At 38.7% G+C, this 22,002-nt stretch overlaps 1 protein-coding gene across 2 annotated transcripts in view; it reads left to right on the forward strand.

Annotated features, from left to right (window-relative positions):
* Positions 1-22,002, forward strand: part of SERPINI1 (serpin family I member 1) — a 104,792-nt gene that overhangs the window by 59,820 nt on the left and 22,970 nt on the right. For both annotated transcript variants that reach the window (XM_039322819.1, XM_039322818.1), the window contains 3 exons: positions 2,634-2,864; positions 9,398-9,592; positions 11,756-11,960. In XM_039322819.1, the coding sequence (XP_039178753.1) occupies positions 2,634-2,864; positions 9,398-9,592; positions 11,756-11,960 (631 nt within the window). The remainder of the gene's footprint in view (positions 1-2,633; positions 2,865-9,397; positions 9,593-11,755; positions 11,961-22,002) is intronic.

The following is a 22,002-nucleotide window of genomic DNA, read 5'->3' on the forward strand; positions in this document are numbered from 1 at the left end:
TCATTAACCAACTAGTAATATCGTCTGTTCACTGATGATAATATCTACCACTCTCTTTTCACGACCCTGTAATTCCTTAATTCGGGGTAGAGTCAGGGTGACTGGATGGAGCTGAGCGTTTACTGGACGGATGCCCTTCCTGACACTAAGTGGAGTTTGCAGCATATATTTGTGTCCTAGGAGAGAAACATCTGCTGCTACCTAGGATTAAATTTTCAACCTTCCGAATGGGAGGCAAGTGTCTTTGACACTAGGCCACGCCATACCATTCTTTTGATGATATATACTGATGATATTACCTATTAGGGCAGGGGTCCCCAACTTGTGGGCTGTGGCCCACTACTGGGCGTATCCTATTGGCCACCAGGCCGCATGAGTGGCTGGTTGGTGCCCATGTGTGTGTACACATGCGCATAGCCCCACTCACATGAGTATCTCCACGAGCATCTCAGGCATTCACGGCTCCACTCACACGAGTGCTCATGGCCCCACTCACGCAACCAATGGGTGCTTGTGCATGCACATGTACGCATGCATTCACAACCACACACCCCAAACCATCCCTTCTTTCCCCCTTCCCACCGCTCCAGGCCGACAACCCCTAAAGGTTGGGGAACTCTGTACTAGGGTAATGAAATGTATGCAAGTAAACAGTTAAGCTCAGAAAGCACCAAGGACTCCACATATGATGCTTCTGCAGAATGAAATCTCTTTGTACTGTATGGTCCACATAACTGACAAATCTGTTTGTCAATTATGTGGACCATGGATGAATGGGCACGCATTCCCACCCACTTGTACTAGCGCCCACAGCCCCGTTTGCGCATGTGCATAGACACAAACGGGGATGTTAGCATGGGGCAGGTGTTCGCAGCCTATTTGCTCATGCGCTTCTAGCCTGGGTGATTTGCGCGGCCCATTTGCACATGCGCAAACAGGCCACTAGCTGCTGTGGGGTGCACATCTGTTCATGCATGCACATGGTGCCAGCGCATGCTGGAAGCGCGAACAGGGCTGCTACTGCCGCACCAATGTGTGTGGCCCTGTGTGTGCATGCGCGCCCATGCGCTCCAATTTTGCAGCTGCTGTCCTTCCCTCCAGTCCTCGAGCCCAGAAAGGTTGGAGACTTCTGCCCTAATATTAAAAGGGAAAATGACATTTAGTTTAGCGTATGATCTGAGACTATTGTTGTTTGACTGTGTAGCATTTCTTGGCACAAACATCATATTTATAGAGAAACATTCTGCAAGGATAACTCACTTCTATCCTGTGAGGAAAAGTAAGCACCTCTGTCCTTTTTATTTATACTCAGGTGAATGCCCTTGCTTCTTTCATGCACCTTAAGTTTGAATGACTAACTCCTAAGAGCTGAAGGGATTAACTGAAAGTCAAGAAGTATTTCTTTCAGCTTTCCTGACAAGAAAGTAATTTGATTTGGGCTAGGGGGATTGTGTGATCACTTTTTGCTCAATTTGAGGAAGTCGGAATTCATTTTTAGGAAGTCAGGGTTCAATTTGATTCCTCCAAATTTTGGTCCATGTACACTGATTAAAGATGCACCACTCATAGGCAACCACGAAACTTCTTGTACACTCCTTGTACACTTAAGGCTAATTAAAGATGCACCAGGAGTGGGTCATAGGCAACCATGAACCTCCTTTCTGCATCTCTAAAACGCACAGTTTCTGGCCGTTTTAAGAAAGAAAGCAGATGAAAACAGTTTCATATCACAGATGTGTTATGTGGCCCTAATAAACTCTTGTTTGTCAGCATCCCAAAGATGTTATCTGCTGTCCTTGTTCCATGGTGACCCCAACCATTGTGCATTTCAAACTAAATAGCCAATATCCAGGATCCAAATCTTGGATTTGAAGAATGAAGGAGTTGAGAGTTGAGAAGACTGATTGCATGAAAAACAAACTCTAATATTGTCCTCTAAACACAACCCAGTCTAATAACATTCAGTTTCCATGAATGTTTGCCTGCTGAAAATTACATGGATCTCTCTAGTGGTTTATATCACCTGGAATTTATATTGGAAGAAAGGGTGAATGAAAGACACATTAAAAAACTCTGGCAAAGAGAAGGTGACATGGGACATTTGATATCACCATCTTGTCTGCTTAAAAGCAAAGAATATTAATAATCAGGATGTTGGCACAAGAACTGTAATCTGGAGTGCCATTTTCAGATTAGGCAAGGTCCAGAATGTATCCTGTGTGGAATTACATACTTAAGCCTTAGAAAACATAAGCTCACTTATGGTGGAGAACTTGAGTCTTTGGTCTATCCTACAACTGAGTGGTAGAAACAGCATTCAGTTTTAAAGGTCTTGGAAAGGAAGGAGGAAAATCATGGTGTACTTAATAACCATTTCCTGGCAATACAACCAAAGAAGTCCATACTGAAATGGAGTTTTGTCTGTAAAGCTCTTTGGAGCTTTTGTCTTCCTTGTTTCTTCTCATTTTTCTCAAAGAAAGGTTAATTATATGAAGTATTTCTTAGTAACTGACTTCACTGAAATATCAGTGATCATTAATCCTTTTTCCCTAGGAAGGCAGTGAGATATGTTAAGCTCTCAATGTATTTGCCAGTTCTGTCAGACCAATTTTAATCTCTTTCTCTAATTTCAGGTGAAGAATTTGCCTTCCTAAAAGATCTTTCTGAAATGGCTGCTACTGAGGATAGCCATTACGTGATGAAGCTTGCCAATTCCCTTTATGTGCAAAATGGATATCACGTTAGCGATAAATTTTTGCAGCTGCTGAAAAAATACTTTAAAGCTGACGTTGAAGCTGTGGATTTCAGTCAAAATATAGCTGTTGCGAGCTACATCAATAAATGGGTGGCAAACCATACCAACAGTAGGTTCCCAATTATTTCCCAATTCTCAATGTCGGGGATTGTCATTGTTTGCCATTTACTCCCAGACACACAGAGAAATTAAATTCCAAGTTTTGAAGATCCTTTTGATTTGATGTTCTTTAATTTCAATTTGTTTTGGTTCCATATGATCAGTCATTGTGGAGAAATTTAAAATTGTTCATTTTAGAAATGTTTTTCTGCAGTCAAACTTATTTCCCTCAATTATAATTTATATTTATGTATATACGGTGTGCATGTATATATGCACACGTATATATATATATATATATGTATATATGCTGATGTTGATCCATCTTGTTTTCAATCTCTTTCGTGGATGCTTTTTATCAAGTGGGATCCACTCTATGACTGCCTTGGTCCACCTGCCATCAGTCCTTCTGACTGTTTCCATTTTAGTTCTTCTACTCTTGTCTTGTAATGCCAAGCATGTGTCTTTCCATGGGCTCTTTGTGCCACTCGTAATTTTTGTATCAATTTCTGAGGTTAGTGTCCATGTTTCACCGGCATATGTTAGAGCAGATAGCACACACTGATCCAAAGCTTTTCAGACATAAGGGAAGGTTGTTCTTGAATATTATGCTTAGCTTGCCAAATGCCTCTTAACCACATTTAACACACAGTTCAGTTTCCTTTATTGCATCACCTTCCATTGAGATCTGTTGGCCAAGGCATCTGTGGTGGTTTACTTACTACGTCTAATTCTTCTCCAGATATAAAATGGAAATGTTTGGAGTAATCCTATGTGTGTTTGCGTGTATGTGCGGAGTGGGTATGTGTGTGTGTGTGTATACTTGTTTGTGTGCTGACACACACATATACATACATATATATAAGTGCGTGTATGTATACTCCAAACATACACACACACACACACACACACACACACACACACACACACACACACACACATATATATATATATATATATATATATATATATATATATATATATATATGTAGGTCTTTGGTTATTCAGGTTTTCTCCCGCGTCAAATTGGAAGTGTCTTGGTGACGTTTCGACGAAGTCTCATTCATCATCTTCAGGCTGGTGTTTTCGGCTTCATGCTTCTAGGAGCAATATATATTCAGATTTCTTTTTGCTGACAAAGAGTTAAAGATTTAAGTGGGAGATTAGTATAGCTATTTCGGACTCATTAGTCCTCATCAGCTAGCCACATCCTTTATGGGATTTGAACCTGGGCAGTCTACATGCTAGGCAGTTGTATTAACCACCAGGCCACCGGCTCTCCTCCCCTCTTTGTCAGCTGAGTCAAGGGAATATATACAGAAAGTTTTTCAGACAGGCCGGTCTGATTGATTACACCTTGGCATTTTGACTGCTATACTGCAGTTCTACTTTTTTATAATCTTTACCTCTTTGTCAGCAAAAAGAAATCTGAATTTGTAATGTATCACAGTAGTGACTTGAGCCTGCTTAATGCCCCTAGTTGGGGGGGCTGCAAGGCAAAAGAGATTATAAAAAGTACATGTATATGTATAGGTATAGGTATATGTGCGTGCAGACACACACACACACACACACACACACACACACACACACACACACATACATACCCATACCAACACATGCGCAAACACACATAGAGTTACTCCAAACATTTTATTTTTGTAAAATCCAGGGTTTGGGGCTCAATATGAAAAAACATTGGAACATGAACACAGTCTCCAGGGCACCAGTGGCTTCTCTTCCTTTAATGAAAGGATTGGCACTCTGCTTGAAATGGAAATCTTCCCATATGCACAATATGAATCCTGTGAAATTTGATATAGTTATCTAATTCACTGCTGTCCGTGCAGAATTCCAAAGTCAGAATTATTACACCAAAAAGCACGCAAACCATTCCCTTTGGAAACCCTGGATCACAGAAAATGCATTCTGATTGGAATGATTTATTTCCGAATGTATGCAGGACAGCTGCTACATTGGGCTAACAAGCCTCTCAAGGCACTAACACATGCAAGATGTCTTTTTGTCCTCCTTGAACAAATGTTGGCGGATTTAATGCTAAGATGCACGCGCTCTTTATTAGTACTTTACCAACTTTAAAGCCTAGAAACATTGCCAAGCTATTAATGAAACTTTAAAACAATATTATTGAAAGATTGTTCAGTGGAACAATGCCATTAAGTCTGTGGAAAAATGCATAGTTTACATGCACAAGATTTCACATTTAGTTCCCAGCATTACAAAAATTCCTGAATTCTTGGAAAATTACTACCTCTCTGGCTTAAATAGATCAATGGTATAACTCTACATATCCCATTATTTATTATCCTTAAATTGTATTTTATTGCCTATAATAATATTATAGCCAATGATACACTACCAGAAAGAGCACAAATGTGGGTTTTAGAAGCCACACAATTAGTGCAAACATCATTTAACCTAGTAAATGAATTGTAGAATAGTTTGTGTAAGCAGAATCAGACCTTAGCTTTGACATCATCTGAAGAATAATCAGATTCAAGTTTCTGCAAGTGAAACAAGCTTTGCACTTTTAAAATAAGCCTATTTTATATATAGCTCAGTGGCCTGTTCAGAAATAATTGGTATCTCTTTGAAAATGAAACATGGACTGATGTTTAAAATATAGGTATTTCTACAATATACTCCCCCCCCCATTTCAAATTTTGCATTTTGGTACACGTCTAAAATATTTTAGTAAAATGTAGATAAACCAGTAATTACTAGCAGGAATAGGCAACCTTGGCTCTTTTATGACTCGTGGACTTCAACTCCCAGAATTCCTGGCCTTAGTAAAAGGTAGATTAACCTGTAAGTACTAGCAGGGGTAGGCAAACCTTGGCTCTTTTCTGACTCGTGGACTTCAACTCCCAGAATTCCTGAGCCAGCATGGCTGGCTCAGGAATTCTGGGAGTTGAAGTCCACGAGTCATAAAAGTGCCAAGGTTGTGCCTACCCCTGTACTAGAGCAATATTGTGAAGAGTCTTGACAGGATTGTTGTTATTATTTCTAGTAACCTTACTTGATTAGCATTGGATTCCAAAACAACATTAAAGTGTAGAATAATATTTCATTGATGCAAAATGTTATCCAGGGTGGATTATTTCCTAAATTTGTCATTTCATCCTGAGCTTGTAGGCTTCTCTGTAAAAAAAGTTATTTGTTTATTTGTTTTGATGCAATTGTTTTAAAAAACCAATCTGCGATAGAGCTTGGCAGCCCATAACTCCCATTCATACTGTCAGTGGCATAATCTGTTTATATTCATACTTATTTAAAAACCTATCCTCCGATTCAGTGCAGATGAGTTCTCAGCAGGTATGCATAGTGTTTACATCTCATCTCTGATCTGAATCATTGACTCTCAGTCTAAGTACTTCCACCCGCACTTTTAAAGTTTGCTAAGATTATGGGATGTGAGGTGATCCTGAACACTTTTTAAATTAAGTTTATCATGGTTATTAGGTCCAGAGATATGAAGCAATTCCTATCTCACTAGCAGCAAACTATATGATTTTGTTTAGCCATATATAAAATGTGATACAGTGAGGAAATAATAACTGCATCAGCAGCCAGGTTAGAATAGACAGTCTCTACAGTCTCCTTGACTTAAGAACAGTCAAAGTTAGAACAGATGCCCCCCCCCCAAAGGTTCCTGTCAATGCTGCTAACATCGGATGTTTTGCATTGACAACAGATGGAAATGTAGCCATCTTTTTCCCTTTCACTTTTAGAGTTAGATGATGCTGGGGGGGGGGGAATGTGAATGAGAGTCCAGCTAGACATAAACACTAAACTTAGCAGGAGAATCAAGGTTATTGAGTCCAGAGCTGATAAGGAACTGGTGGGCTGGAGAGCTAGAGAGGAAGCCCACTGCTTCAAGCTAATTGGGGAATGTGATTTATGACTGTTAATTGGAGGAGGGAATTGTGCTTTGATACTATGTGCCCAGGGGAAGGGAATTCAGTTTTTGGCTTCGATTATGTAGTGCCGATATTATGCTACTCAAATAAAAGATTCTTTAAGGTAAACAATGCCTTGAAATTCTTTTGGAGAGTTTCATCTATCAGAACCATGACAGTTACTTAACAATCCAGTTTTGATTGCCCCCCCCATCCCCGCATGGCCTTGTTACCACTTTTTTGGCTTTTGGCAACTGGCCCACATTTGCGATAATTGCAGTGCCCTTCTCAGTTAAGGGACCATGATTTACAGTGTTTTCCTAGAACAGTGGTTCTCAACCTTTTTAATGCCGCGACCTCCAACCGGTCGTAAGTCGAGGACTACTCAACCAGTCATAAGTCAAGGACTACTCAACTAGCGCAGCACTGTTTGCAGAATGGGACTTTGGGTGGGCTCAGCAGGGCAGAGACAGCCTGGACAATTCCTATTGGCTTTTGAAAGCCAATAGAATTAGACTCTATTCAAGAGAGTCTATTCTATTGGCTTTCAAAAGCCAATAGAATAAAAGGGAGTAGCACAGCTAAGGAAAAGGGGGAAAAATGGCGGACTGCGTTGTTTGGCGACCCCCGTGAAATGGGTTGAGAACCACTGTCCTAGAAACTGGCATTTGCTCCCAGTTTCCGGCAAAACTCAGCCCATAGCAAACAATGGGTTGCTGAACAACTGTTGCTTTCGCTTAATGACCTCTATGGAAAAAGATCAAGTTAGGTCTGGTCACAGGGTGACCTGCTTTTTGACTATCACAACTTAATGATCATAATAGCTAAGCTCAATTACAGACATAACATGATGCCTACCTGTATAATGTAATTTCTGGCCATGTAATCAGGCTGCTCATTCTCCTAAGAAAGTTCCTCCCTGTGAATTCCATTTCATAGTAAACTACTGTATTCCTATGAGGTTTTGAGAGGTTCTTGGTGCTCTCTGAGCTTGGTTGTTTTCTTGCAGATGTTTCATTACCTAAACTAGGTAACATCCTCAGTGCTGAACCCCTTATTTCAACTCTGAGCTACTGATATTCTCCTCTATTAGTGTGAGATTTTTGTATGCGGGTGCTTATGCTTCTATATTTTGAATGCAGTTGTGTTGACAATACAGGAAATTTTCTGTTAGTGGTGAAAGAGTGGATTTGAAGCTTTTGAAACCCCTTATCTCATCTCCTTTGATGCAAAGCAGGAAGAGAAGCTATGAGCAGGAAATCTAGGAGTTTCCGAGCTGGCAAATTTGTTCTGCAAAAATCCTGACAACTGCTAGAGAGCCAAAAAAAAAAAAAAAAATGACAAAAAAATTATCTTTTTGCGAAACCTATCTATAGAGCTATAAATAACCATACAATTCTTAAATTTGAGCTCTGATACAACTACAGATGCGCTCATGAGAATTGGAAGAAGTAACTGGAAAGTTACTCCATAGTCTGCTTTTCTTAGTATTGTGAAGAGACCCTAGAGACAAAAACACAGGGCTTTCAAAGGCCATCTCTTTCTCTTTCAAATATAGAACTGCCCGTTGTTATCCTGCACCCTGCATTCGTTAATTTTTCCCCACAGAACAGCAACTTCACAGGAGAAAAACTCAATGCAACAGTGTCTTCTGAGCAAAAGGGACTTAGAGATCCAGTCTACTGTCACAGCTTGATGGGAGTCAAGTGCAAAAAGAAATGACCAAACAAGCTAACCATCAGGTTCTGGACTGATGGAGAAAGCTCCAAAGGCAGATCTCAAAGGCTCTTGACAGTTTTCTCCGCTGAATTACTAAACAGACTTTTTCTCCTAGAAGCAATGCTCAGAATGAGAAGCGGCATTCGTTTGTAAGGCCAGCAGGAGCCTTTTAGATTGTCTTGTGTCACCCAATTCCTTTTGGGTTCACTGTTGATTATTGGGAAAGGAATACAGGAAGGTTACAAAGTCTATCCCATGTTCCAGCTATCAGTTATCCTAGCAGTGGCAAGTTAATCCTCTTTGTATCCATTGACACTTTGCTTCTCCAGAGCTGCAGTTAGATTTAGTTGATTAAGTTAGTAAAACTTTATAATACTGTTTTCATGTCCGTGTTTTGGGACAGAAAGCCAGTGTAGTGTAGCAATTGATTGAGTATTCAATCAGTATTGAATCCATCTGGGTACTGAGTATTCAGTCATGGATACACAAATTCGTATCTATAGGAGGGAGGGAGAGAAAGAAGGAATGGAGGGAGGGTGGGTGGGTGGGAGGGTGGGTGGGTAGGTAATAGCCAGTCACTACCTCAGCCCAACCAATTTCACAAAGATATGGCTGAATGGTTAAAACTGGAAGATGCAATACAGATGCCTGTCATTTGAGCTCTTGAGGAAAAGTGTGATATAAATTTAGAATGAATTAATCATACTTAAATGATGTAGGTTGCTTGTGTTTGAAACTTTTGTTGACTTCTTTGCCCAAGTATTAGTTTAAAGTGGGCATAAAATATTTTATCTAGACATTTTTTTAATTATTTGCTTGCTTCTTATTTTTGGTAAAGTTTTGATTTTAAAAGCTCGTTTAGATCTGCTGATTGATGTGCTTCTTCTCTCTTTTCATCTGACAGATATGATCAAAGATTTTGTCTCAGCAAGGGATCTCAGTGCTCTCACTCACCTGGCTATTGTCAATGCAATCTACTTTAAGGGAAACTGGAAGTCTCAGTTCAGACCGGAGAACACAAGAACTTTCTCCTTTACGAAGGATGATGAAAGTGAAGTACAAATTCCCATGATGTATCAGCAAGGAGAATTTTATTATGGTAAGGAACAAAAATGTTCATTTTCTTTCTAGCCTTCTTATTGCAAACTAGATCTTTCTTTATAAAGTCTATACAGCATCTTTTGCTTCTTCAATCCTGGTGTCAAATCACACAGTCTGTCAACAGTATCCCTTAAACAATGTCTGTTGTTATAATGCCCCCAAAAAACTTCCATGAAGTTCAGTAGTTGCTGGCTCTGATATCTGTTTTATCTATGGATTATAGTACAGGTAGTCCTCAACTTATGACCTTAATTGAGCCCAGAATTATGATTGTCATAGAAGTTGTTAAGCACTGTTGATTCTCACCTTTCCTGCAAACAAACGTAACTTTCCATTTTAATCCTTCACTTATAATTTGATAGTACAGTGATATCTTGGTAGTCATCATTAATTGGTTCCGGCAGATGCAGTGAGTACAAAAAACGATGAATACCAAACAGATTTTTCTCATAAGGAATAATGTAGTGAATCACAAGGCAATGGACACCGAAAAGTTCTAGCTTGTATGTTGTGTACCAAACAAATGATGAGTACCGACACAAAATTTTCAAATAAAAAAGGCATTAGGTACTAAATTCGATGAGTTTCAAAGCAGTTGAGTTACTAAAGTGCCACTGTATATGAGTACTGAGTTTGATTGCAATTATGTCAATTTTGATTGAAAGATTGATTGCAATTATGTCAATTTTTTCATGTTTATGAAGCCTCAAAACCCTACAAAAAATATTGCTTACTGTAAGTAGACTGTGTGATATTCAATGTCCATTGGAGCTGAAATCTTTGTGGTGAAGAAGAATTCCCTATCTCCTGCACCCTATTGCATCAATCATGTTATACCCTTTTTCCCTGTAAAATTCTAATGCTTTGGCTATTACTCCTTGTTCCAGACAGGGGAAAAACAAATTAAAATATTGTTGAATATTTCACAGCTGCAAAGGGCATGTTCTTTTTCCTTGTTTGGAATAGGCTTGACAGTTGAAAGGTAGCTCTAAATTCACATTTGATGATATACCATATGTTCCCACATATACAGCCCTAAATTAATAGCTGGTTAATGAGATTCTTGACTGTCCAGTGACTCCTTTCCAATTCAGTCTTGTAGATTATTCACATTATTTTGGATGTCTGTTTATAATCCAGCCAATGTGTAGTAATAATTCCAAGTAGCCTCTCATTCTGGATTAGCAAGGGCCAAATACGTTTGGTTTCAGAAATGGGCTTCTATTTTTCATCTACATATCATTTTAAAATTCAAATACTTTGAGACACAAAAGGAAACATTTTAGCTCAATTTAGACATGAAATGCTTTTCTTCATTATCTGAAGCCAAACTTGTTATAAACTGGTTGACTTGTTATGATTTGAAACAGCCATTTGAAGGCAATTAGCAAACCATTGTTTGCATTAAGTGTTACTTTACTAATGCCTAAATGTTTGAATTATGGGGATCAACTCACAAAGTTATAAAGTTCAGTTTATAGAGAAACAAAAATTGGCAAAAAAAAACCCCACAACATAATCTCTTTCCTGTGCATTTGAAACTTCAAATCACATTGCACATTCATGATCTGTGATTCAGTTTGGATCCAGCTTTCATGTTTAAACATATGTCAGGCCCCAAACCAAGAATGACATGTGTCAATTTTTCCAAGTTAGATCTTTATTGTTTAACACCTATAGACAAAATCTTGCAGGGAGTACTCCACTATCTGCATCTACATACACTTTGTAAACTGTTAGTGAGGACTATCTTCACCTTCTTTCTCCCATACAAAATATCTGGAGATGCTGGGAATCATTGCACAGACAGTGAAGATCCATGAAACCTTATCTACTGCATTGTTCCCAGGGGAAGGCAAGCAGCCTGCGGAGATTCCTGTAACATAGATAGACAATAAATTTGCTTACTCTAGCTGTATACAGGTGGCTCTGGTTGAATGCACCCCCTCTCTCCTGGGAATTCACCTCCTTACTGCATTCCATGACATCTATAATGGTAAATTACGCATGCCCAAAGCACAAACCAACTAAAAAATGACAAAGCCCTATTTTATCTTTTTTTTTAACCAAAAAAATAATAATAATGGAGGAATATTCTCCACCTGAATGAAAGAATCCAACTCTTTTGGGTTTTTTTGTTTGTTTGTTTGTTTGTTTTTAGGGGAATTCAGTGATGGATCCAATGAAGCAGGAGGCATTTATCAAGTCTTGGAAATACCGTATGAGGGAGATGAGTTCAGCATGATGATTGTTCTCTCCAGGCAGGAAGTACCCCTAGCCACACTGGAGCCTTTGGTCAAAGCCCAGCTGATTGAGGAATGGGCAACCTCTATAAAGAAACAGAAGGTTGAGGTGTATCTTCCAAGGTGGGAATCCATTTCTTCTTCTGAAAAACCAGTTAGTTTGGACTACTAGGGAGGGAGTTAAAGAATGAAGGCAGAGAAAAAGAGAATGAGAAATGTTTGATCCATTAAGGCAGTGTTTCCCAAACTTGACAATTTTAAGGCATGTGGACTTCAACTCCCAGAATTCCACAGCCAGCGTTGCTGGCTGTGGAATTCTGGGAGTTGAAGTCCTCATGCCTTAAAATTGTCAAGTTTGGGAAACACTGCATTAAGGCACGGGTGTCAAACTCACCGTGTCATGTGATGTGTTGTGACATATCATGACTTTTTTTTGCATTGCTGGAGCTGGGGTGGGCGCGGCCTCCGTATGGGCTGGCAACTGGACACCCCTGCATTAAGGGAACACTCTTTTGAAAGGCAAAAGTTAGAGTAGATATTTAGAATTTACATAGAGTGAGGTGACGGTGTAAAGTTGATGCTTTTATCATACATGTCACAAGGGACAAGATGTCCTGTGTTTCCTAGAATTCAGCGATAGATCCAGTGAATTAGAGGAATTGGAGAAGAATGTGTGAGATAATCTTTTGTTAAACCTGTTTCAAGACTTATTATGCAGTTTGGTGACTTTTTAACCATTAAAAGGAAAGATCGTAAGCTTCTGATGTTCCAGTGTGGTCAGTATTTATTATTCTGAGATATAGTAGTTCTGCAGCCTTTGTAAGATAAGCAGAAAATTTAGCTCAGTTCCTCATGTGTAAAATGGAAATGTTATTCAGTGGAGAGTAGATGTGAGGATTTATGAGATATTTGGGCAATATTTATTTGATTTAACTAATGTTTATATCCTTCTTTTCTACTAAAAAGTACTCGAAGGAGCTAATAAAAATAATGAATGCATGAGTAAAGCAACTTAATAGTTTGTATGTAAAAACTAAGTAAACAACACATTAATGAAATGTGTTCACAAAATGGAAGACATTCTTTAGTTAAAGATTGATTAATCATTTTTTTCCATCTCCTTTGCTGATCTCCCCAACTGTTTTCCATAGCTGAGATGGAATCTGACAGGGATCTGCAAGACTGCCTGGTGAAAGCTTTCAAGTTCTCCATCCTTTGATTTGATAGGGTGGAAACAATAGAGTTAAAAATAAAAAGCTTAACATAATAGTCTATCACAGTTTGTTTTCAAAAGTGCATGGTTTGAGAAAGTCTTATACAATTCAAAAAGAATGATGCAAAGAGATGATAAGACTTCTGTTTGTTTAAATGCGGATGGCAGGGTGGATCAACTTAAGACTCACATCCCTACTGTACACCAGGCTGGATGGTCCCTTGACTCTTTAAAGCAGGGGTGTCAAACTCAATTTCACTGAGGGCCGCATCAGCACTGCAGTTGTCCTGGGGGGGGGCAGGTGGGTGTGGCCAGAGTAGGTGCAGTCTATTGTGTGGGCATGGATGGAGTGGGTGTGGCCTACTGGGTGGGCGTGGCCAGCTCTACATCATTCACGGCATGGCAACAGGGGCCGTTCACTCACTGTTTCCAGGATGGCTTCATGGGCCACATAAAACCACTTTGCGGGCCGCATCTGGCCCCCCGGCCCTTGTGTTTGACATGTCTGCTTTAAAGGAATTTGAGGTTCATGTAAAGAAAAGAAGGAGCTTTGCTTTAGGCTTTTTTTGAAAGTAAGCTGTTGAAGACAGCTTTACATCCACATGGAACCCACCTTCTCTTCTGTAGGCAGAGTTGTCCTAATATATGTTGCCCTTGCTTTTCAGTTTCCTCTGCAGAATATTTTGAGGCTGGATATGGGAAAATGCCTTTACTTAAAGGCATTCAGATGTTCTTGCTTTCCCCAACCAAAAACTAGGTTATATCTCCTCAGTGTTCTCTTTTTTTCTCATTTTCCTCCATGAATAACATTTTAAGATGCCTTTCTCCTAACCCTGTGTCTAATTGGCAACCTCTGTTTCTATGCTGACATGGCTGGCAATTCTGATAATTTCACCCCAAGCAACTGGACAACCTGACTTTAGAGAGACAGGTCTAAAATGTTACACTTGTTAATGCATTCTCCCATTCCATGTGTTTTTCTTTTCATTTCATCCAACTTTCTTTAAAGTGGTTATGTTCACTTGAACCTATGTTTTGCTAGAGCAGTGTTTTTTTTCCAATCTCAGCATCTTTAAGGTGTGTGGACTTTAGTCCCCAGAATTCCCCAGCCAATAAGTTAGCTAGGGAATTCTGGGAGTTGAAGTCCACACATCAGTTAAGGGTAGGAAACACAGCGCTAGAGAGACTAGAGAGCCCATGCTTTTTAAAAATTATTGACAATGTGTAAGGGAGTAAGGGGTGCCCCATGCTGATTTTATTTTTCTGTATATCTGCTAAGTTGCTTAGTTTCATTTTAAGGCTTAATGCCACTTTGGGAAAACCTATTAAAGCTGCAAATGAGAAATGGGCCCAATAACAGAATACCATAGTTGGAAAGGACCTTAGAAGTCTTCTAATCCAACCCTATGCCATTTCAGACAAATGGTTTTCCAATCTCTTGTTAAAAACCTCCAGTGATGGAGCACCCACAACCTCTGAAGGCAAGCCATTCCCCTTACACATTCTACTACCTTTGTATGTATATTTCACTATCTTTGGAATATACAAAGTATGCTGTCAGATAAGTTTAATTTTCTCCATTATGAGCTATTCTAATGAAACCTTGCTTGAAAAAGCATTGCATTTTAAAGTTATTGAATGCTAACATGTTTCATTTAAATTCTAATTAGAATGCCTTCTTGCTTCTATTTTATCAAGTTTTTGAAACAGTGCATATCTCTTCAAAATAAACACCCTCCTGTTGAATACTCCCTGGTTACACAGTATGCTTGAGTTAATGGTGTTTAAGAGGCAAGGATATTTGTATGAAAATTCATTCAGATGGTTGTTTCAGTTGGTTGCCAACATGTGTGGCTTTATTCTGTTTTTCTGGGCTACAAACCCTTTAGGTTCAAAGGAAGAAATCTGATTTGGAACATGTTTAGGCCCAGATGTAGCACCAGTGGTGCCTCTTTTTCCTATGCTCAAACATATGCCCTTTGCACCTGTACTTCAAATCTGATTTCTCTCTTCTAATCCAAAATGTTGCACAGCCTTATCTGAACCAATCTGACCTGTTTTGTCCTTATCACTGCATTAAAGGAGAATCACAAGATTTCCAAATAATGACTTTTTTTTAGCATGTATTATTTGGGGTAAGAACAAGTAAGTTTTGTACTATTATACGACAAATAGCCCTCTTTTCCTCCACTGAAATTCTTCTGTGAGATTCAAATATATTTGAAATTCTTCTGTGGAATTCAAATATATTTGGAAAACTGAGGAATGTTTACTACTTACCTGTCTCTAATGTTTGTACAATAGCACACAAAATTACAATATACTCCTTTTATTTAGGGTGCTTCATTATATTCCCTCTTTATTGGCATTTTTCTGTCTCCCGCTTGGGAAGATGTGAACAGTGGGCATTCTCATTAGGCTATTTTTCCATTAACAATTTTCCTTGGGTTTATTCTCTAAATATTTTTCAACCTCTACAAACATTTGTCAGTGCTGTGCTATGCCCTTATGTTGAGCTTTCCATAGCATTTGCTACTGTGGCATAAATGATTATCTTTTGGAATTGTTTCAGTAATCCATTTGATTCAAAAATATAATCTAGTTTTAACCTCTGAAGCCCTGAAATCAGATTGCATGGATATACTTAGCACCACAGAAAACAAGTTTGTTGGGAGTAGATTTTTACCCATCTTCTATTTATTTTAGGTAATATTTCATTTTTTCCCTCACTCATTTCCCGTGCCAGCCACAGAGATGAAATGTTAAGAAAAGCCCATATTTATAGATTTTAGGACTTTATCTCATCTTGGAAAAAGTAAAGGTTAATTAAACACACAGTAAGCAGGTATATAGATTTCAAAATTAATATATCAAAAATTAAGACAAGAATATTTAAAAAGTTAAATGGAATGAACAATTGCAAGTTAAGCATAAATGGTGAAAAAAAATAGAGCAAGTACAAAATGTGGAATTTGTGTTCCTCGGTAGAATGCTTACTAAATATGAGGAAACGGATGAGATATTTTAAGACGAATAAATCCTGATAAAAGCTAATGCAAGAAGTGGATGAACGAAGCATAACTAGATAATTAGTGAATACGGATTAAATACAACAATGAGTGACCAGTACAAAAATAACTATACTGAGATAGTATGGTCACATAAAGTCATTGCTGTGAGAGAAGCGACGATATAAATCATTTAAATAAATGAAATAATTTTAAAAAACATTGAATTGCAAAACAGATCTATGAAGGAAGAGCAAAGAGCAATTTTATATAATTTATATTATAAATTATATAAAATAAATTACAGATAGTCCTCAACGTACAAGCACAACTGAGCCCAAAATTTCCGTTGCTAAGCAAGATAGTTGTTAAGTGAGTTTTGCCCACTTTTAAAACCTTTCTTGCCACAGTTGTTAAGTGAATTACTATAGCTATTAAGTTACTAACTCAGTTGTTAAGTGAATCTGGCTTCCCCATTGACTTTGCTTATCAGAAGGTTGCAAAAGGTGATCACATGACCTCAGGACACTGCAACCGTCTTAAATACATACCAGTTGCCAAGGGTCCAAATTTTGCTCTCATGACCAGGGGGATGCTGTAACAGTTGTTAAGTGTGAAAAATGGTCACAAGTCACTTTTTTCAGTGCCATTGCAACTTTGAATAGTCACTAAATGAATGGTTGTAAGTCGAGGCCTACCTGTATATAAATTAAATTATTGGATGAAGTTACCGTAATGAAATCCTGGAAAAGAACTGAGACGTTTAAGAACAAAAAGTGGCGCTTGAATCAATGTATGAGCTTAACAGAAATGAGCATGATCTGGAAGGACAGAAAAAATGTGGACAGGAGTAGCAAGCCTTGATGCAAACTAGATGTAGATTTCTTTTTCTCTTACTTCATGATTTTGAGGGTTTTTTTACTATTACTTCTCACTTCTTATCTCCATTATGCAAATATATTTACATAATATTGCTTGTCCTAAAAGGAATAACCTAACTGTTGCCTACATTTTGATAGGGTTAAGTAAGAGGATAAAACTGTGTGTTTGAAATGCCTAGAAAATGCAGTGGCTTTGTAAGGATTTGCTTGACAGAAAGATTTGCAGCCCTTGTTACTGCTAGCAAGGAACCGATCCCACATCTCTTTTACAAGACGCCAAGACAGCAGTAGAGGGTTAGGGTTCATGGAGAAACTTGGTTACTGTTATTAGTTGGCATGCCTTTTATATTCTTCAGGTAAAGTGTGTTTAGAAGATGGTTTTGCAAATTAGTTTCATGGTCTGTTTCCTTGCTATGCCAAAATAGATTTAAAGTGTTGATTGCTTTGGCTCAGAAATAATGCTTCAAGAACAAAACCAAATATAATTTAAACAATTTGCGCTCTTTTATTGTTTTTTCACTTTGCTATTAAGACAAGCAAACTGCAGTTTCAGTTGGACACAGATAGGACTATAGACAGAATATTTGAAATGTTGTGATTAACTCGGTTTGGCTTAGTCATTCAGCCCTTTTACAAATGTAGAAGTTTTAAAAACACTTATTTTATAATTGAATGGCGTTTTTCAAAGGAATGAAAGTTTTAACTTTTTTTTTTCTACTATTGGACCTGCAAGCCACAAATGACATTTTCCTAATTTCTCTCCTGTGGTTCTCTCTTTCTCTCTCTCTCTCTCTCTCTCTCTCTCTCTCTCTCTCTCTCTCTCACACACACACACACACACACACACACACTTTTTAAAAATATACATAGAGAGATAACAAAATATTTACAAAATATTTATGGAGCCCATTGATAACATTCAGCAGACCTGCTTGCAAGTCCTCAGAGAAATTCAACCTTGAGGCCTGTAATTAATCTTTGGAATTTAATAAGGGAAAGACCATATTGGAGAACTGCACCCCAAGCTTATTACATTAGCTGCCTCTTTTGTCCCTATTATGAAAATAACACTGGTGAGAAATGGCATCAAGTTTATCTGTTCTCGTCTCTGCTTTGCTCATTAATATTTATGGAAGGCTTTAACAAAGTCTGGTAGGAAAAAAGAATTGCCTGGGTATAAAAGCCGGCTCCCAATCTTATATCCTGCTGTAAGATCGCAGTCTACTCAGACCGATAGACAAATCCTTGAATGAGGTGAAGCACGCATGAAGAGAACCAATTCCTCAGTGAGGACAGTCATTAGGGCAGGGATGAACCACCAAGCTGTAGGAAGACTCCAAATTCTACTTTTTAGGTGATGGGATCTTTTCTATCCAGAATTGCTACCAATCAGTGTTAGATTTTCTTGTGATTTTGAGACAGGTAACCCAAAACCTGCAGGGTAGCCTCCCAGATAGTTTAATTTGGTTAAAGGAAAAAACCCACCCGCCCATTATAGGAAAATACAGGTTGTCCTTGACCCGCAACAACTGGGAACAGAATTTCTATTCCTAAGCAAGAGATTAGTCAACCTGATTTTTACAATCTTTTTTGCCTCAATTGTTAAGTGAATCCACAGTCGTTAAGCGAATCCAGTTTTCCCCATTGACTTTGTCAGAAGCCAGCTGGGTAGGTCACATGACCCTGGGATATTGCAATTGTCATAAATACATGCCAGTTGCCAAGCAGCCAAATTTTGATCAGGTGGACTTTGTGAGTGCTGTGACAGTTGTAAGGATCAGTCACTTTTTTCAGTACCATTGTAACATCAAATGATCGTTAAATGAATAGTTGTAAGTCCAGGACTACTTATGCAAATAATTCTGGAGCCACTTACGAGTGTGAAATGGCTGGATCCCCACTGCCTACAGGTCTTTGCTTTTCCAAAATAGTGTTTATGTCCCACTTCCCAGCTACTCAAATGCCCTGGGTTTAAAAAAATAGGGGTTTTTACACTTCCTTATACTGCAGAACCAAGGTCCCTGAGTCAGAGGCAAAGCTCCAGTAATATAAAATTTGCTCAATTTGTTCAACCCTTTCTATAAGTTGTCACCCAAACACATCTGTAATGGACCGCACCAAAAATGTAACTCTAAATATTATTCCATCTGAATATTATTGTAGATACTGATCTGTAAGGTCACTATTGTGTAATGTGTTCTTTAAAAAGAATATCTGACAAAGTTCACTGACATTCCTGGTTTATTTTTGTTTTTTTTCCTCCCTCAAGTTAAGTGGCAGAATCAACTTTTCAGCCAGAAAATTGGAGGTGACAATAAGAAAGATTTCTACTTGGATCAAATAAATCTTCCATATATTGTCTTTTCCTCCATGCTGTAACTGGCAGGCTCCAAGGACATGCCAGCTGGTGCCAAAAGTTATTATCTCTCTCTTGAGCACATAACAGAATCACAAACTGTCATAGAAATCTAAAATGCTTTGTTTTACTGTCATAGCAACTTAGCAAGTTTCACAGTTTCAGTTGTGCCTTGCAAAGCAATAGAAGAGGAAATGAGATGGGACAAAACTGGCCTTGGTTCAATATGAGTAGAAAACGGTTTATTTCTCAGGAGACACCACTCAGTTCTGTGGATGAAGTGTTGTCAAACTGCAGTGAAAGAATGTGGGCAACTGGAAAACTGTATGTATAGGTTATCTTTGATTTACAACTACAATTGGGGTCAGAATTTTCATTGCTAACCAAGTTGCACTTCATTTTATCAACTACTTTGTCACAGTTGTTAAGTGAATCACTGCAGTTAAATGAATAGTCATTAAGTGAATCTGGCTTCCTTCATTGACTTTGATTGTCAGAAGCCAAGTGGGAAGATCACCAATGGCAATCATGTGACTGCAGGACGCTTCCACTGGGTAAATACACGCCAGTTGCCAAGCGTCTAAATTTTGATCACATGACTGAGGGAATGGCTATAAATGGAAGGACAGGTTGTAAGTCACATTTTTCAGTGCTGCTGTAACTTCAAATGGTTGATAAGCAAAATGGTTGTAGGCCAAGGATTACCTGCGTGCAATTTCCAGTCCCTGTTATGTTGCCCACAGAGCTCTGCTTCACAATTGCACTCCCAAAATTGCACAGCATGAGGGGCTTTTGTCCATTTTGTTTGTTGGGCTAATAAGCAAAATAAGCATGTAGGCTTTTAATGTATTTGCCCAAATCCTATAACATGCATGCACAGAACACCAAAGAAAAGGCCACTAATGACAGCCTTGTTGTGGATGGTGGTGTCAATTTTCGATCCCGCTTAATCTTTTCCTATCAAGGGTCCTTTTGGGTAGCTGATGTAGAGCACGGGTGTCAAACTCTCCACGTCACAGGACATGTTGCAACGTATCGGAACTCTTTTTGCGTTGCCGGCAATGGGGTGGGCGCGGCTTCGGTATGATGAAACCGGGCCCTGATGTAGAGAGTAAAGAAGATGACCTCGATAGAAATATGCAAACTGTGTTGCCAAGGCAAAAAGGGGAAAAACATGTTGTGAGTTGAGAACATTCAAATAATGGTCTGAAGTAGCTCAAACAGATACTTCCCCAGTTAGCTGAAGTTATTATAAGAAGGGGAGGAGATATAACACAGTTGGGCTTTCAACATTCTGTCCTAGGCAATCTCAATAAAAGTGGTGTTAACCTTCCTGGGGAGTTGATTTCTTAGTCTGGACTACCTAGTACGGCTGAGAGTTACAGAGTTTCCATACATTTATTTGTCCATGTAATCCCCTTAGTTTATCTAAAGGCAACAACGACTGCAAACATATATTAGAATAACATATTAGCTAGTTATAACATTACAATTATAGGAATAGGATGGCATGCCTCAAGTATACTTCTACCAGTGTGCTACTGTGAGCAAATTTAGAATGGGGAAAACAGATTAACTGAAATCAGGATTCCTAAAACAGAAATGAGCCTGTAGTTCCTCAAATCCTGCTGAAATGCAAAATTCATCCCTCTTAAATATTTTGTGCTGCTGGGGGACTAGAAGGAAGTCTATACCAGGGGTCTGCAACCTTGACAACTTTGTGGAATTCAGCTGACTGAGGAATTCTGGGAGCTGAAGTCCACAAGTCTTAAAATTGTCAAGGTTGCAGACCCCTGTCCTATACCATGAGTTTAGGACTGAGACACATTATATCCTCGCCAGCTTCCTTTGAAAGGCTATACAACAGGGGTCTTCAAACTTGGCTGCTTTAAGACTTGTGGACTTCAATTCCCAGAATTCCTCAGCCAGCCACGAGGAATTCTGGGAGTTGAAGTCCACAAGTCTTAAAGCGGCCAAGTTTGGAGACCCTTGCTATACAAAATAATTTAGGGGTGGAATACCAAGGAACAGGAGAAGGAAGTTTTCTGGATCCAACTCTGCTATTAATAAGAACTTGGGAAGACTTAAGAGTAACATCAGAAGCCTGCAACTGGACTGCTGTTATGAAACTGACAAATTTCTGTTTGACTGCCTGAAAGAGTTTGTTTGCTGTGGTTGGTTTGCTGGGAGCATACATGTACTACGTGAATGAGCTTTTGCTTATATGTAGATAGGGAGCTTCAGAGTCCATGTAAAAATATGTACACTTTCAGAAAGAAAGAAAAATGAAACATCCCCTTTGCTAATCTTTCTGCAAAGTTGGCTGGCTGGTAGTAGTTAGCATGGATTGCCATCCCATCTACTCTTGCTGCTTGATATGAAAAAACAAAGGAATGAGGAGCACATAAAGAATTGCCATTAATAGAACATTCAAAATGTTTTTTTTAATTATTTTGTTGCAACAGAACATTCTTGCTATTTTGAGTTCTGTGAGTTTCTCACAGAGAATTCTGTGAATTCCCTGACAGCAAGCAAGATTTAGTTCTGAGACCAAATTTCTGGGGGAGGGTATTGTTCCAAATTTATGGTTAGTTGACAATCAGTTTCAGAATGCTTGGTATATTAAGCTTAAAGTTTGCAAACTAATTTCCTTCCTTCCTTTCTTCCTTCCTTCCTTCCTTCCTTCAGATTGGGGAGTTGAAAACAA

The sequence above is a fragment of the Crotalus tigris genome, unplaced genomic scaffold (genome assembly GCF_016545835.1).
Source record: "Crotalus tigris isolate CLP2741 ecotype Arizona unplaced genomic scaffold, ASM1654583v1 scf7180000024131.857555, whole genome shotgun sequence".
Taxonomy (NCBI): domain Eukaryota; kingdom Metazoa; phylum Chordata; class Lepidosauria; order Squamata; family Viperidae; genus Crotalus; species Crotalus tigris.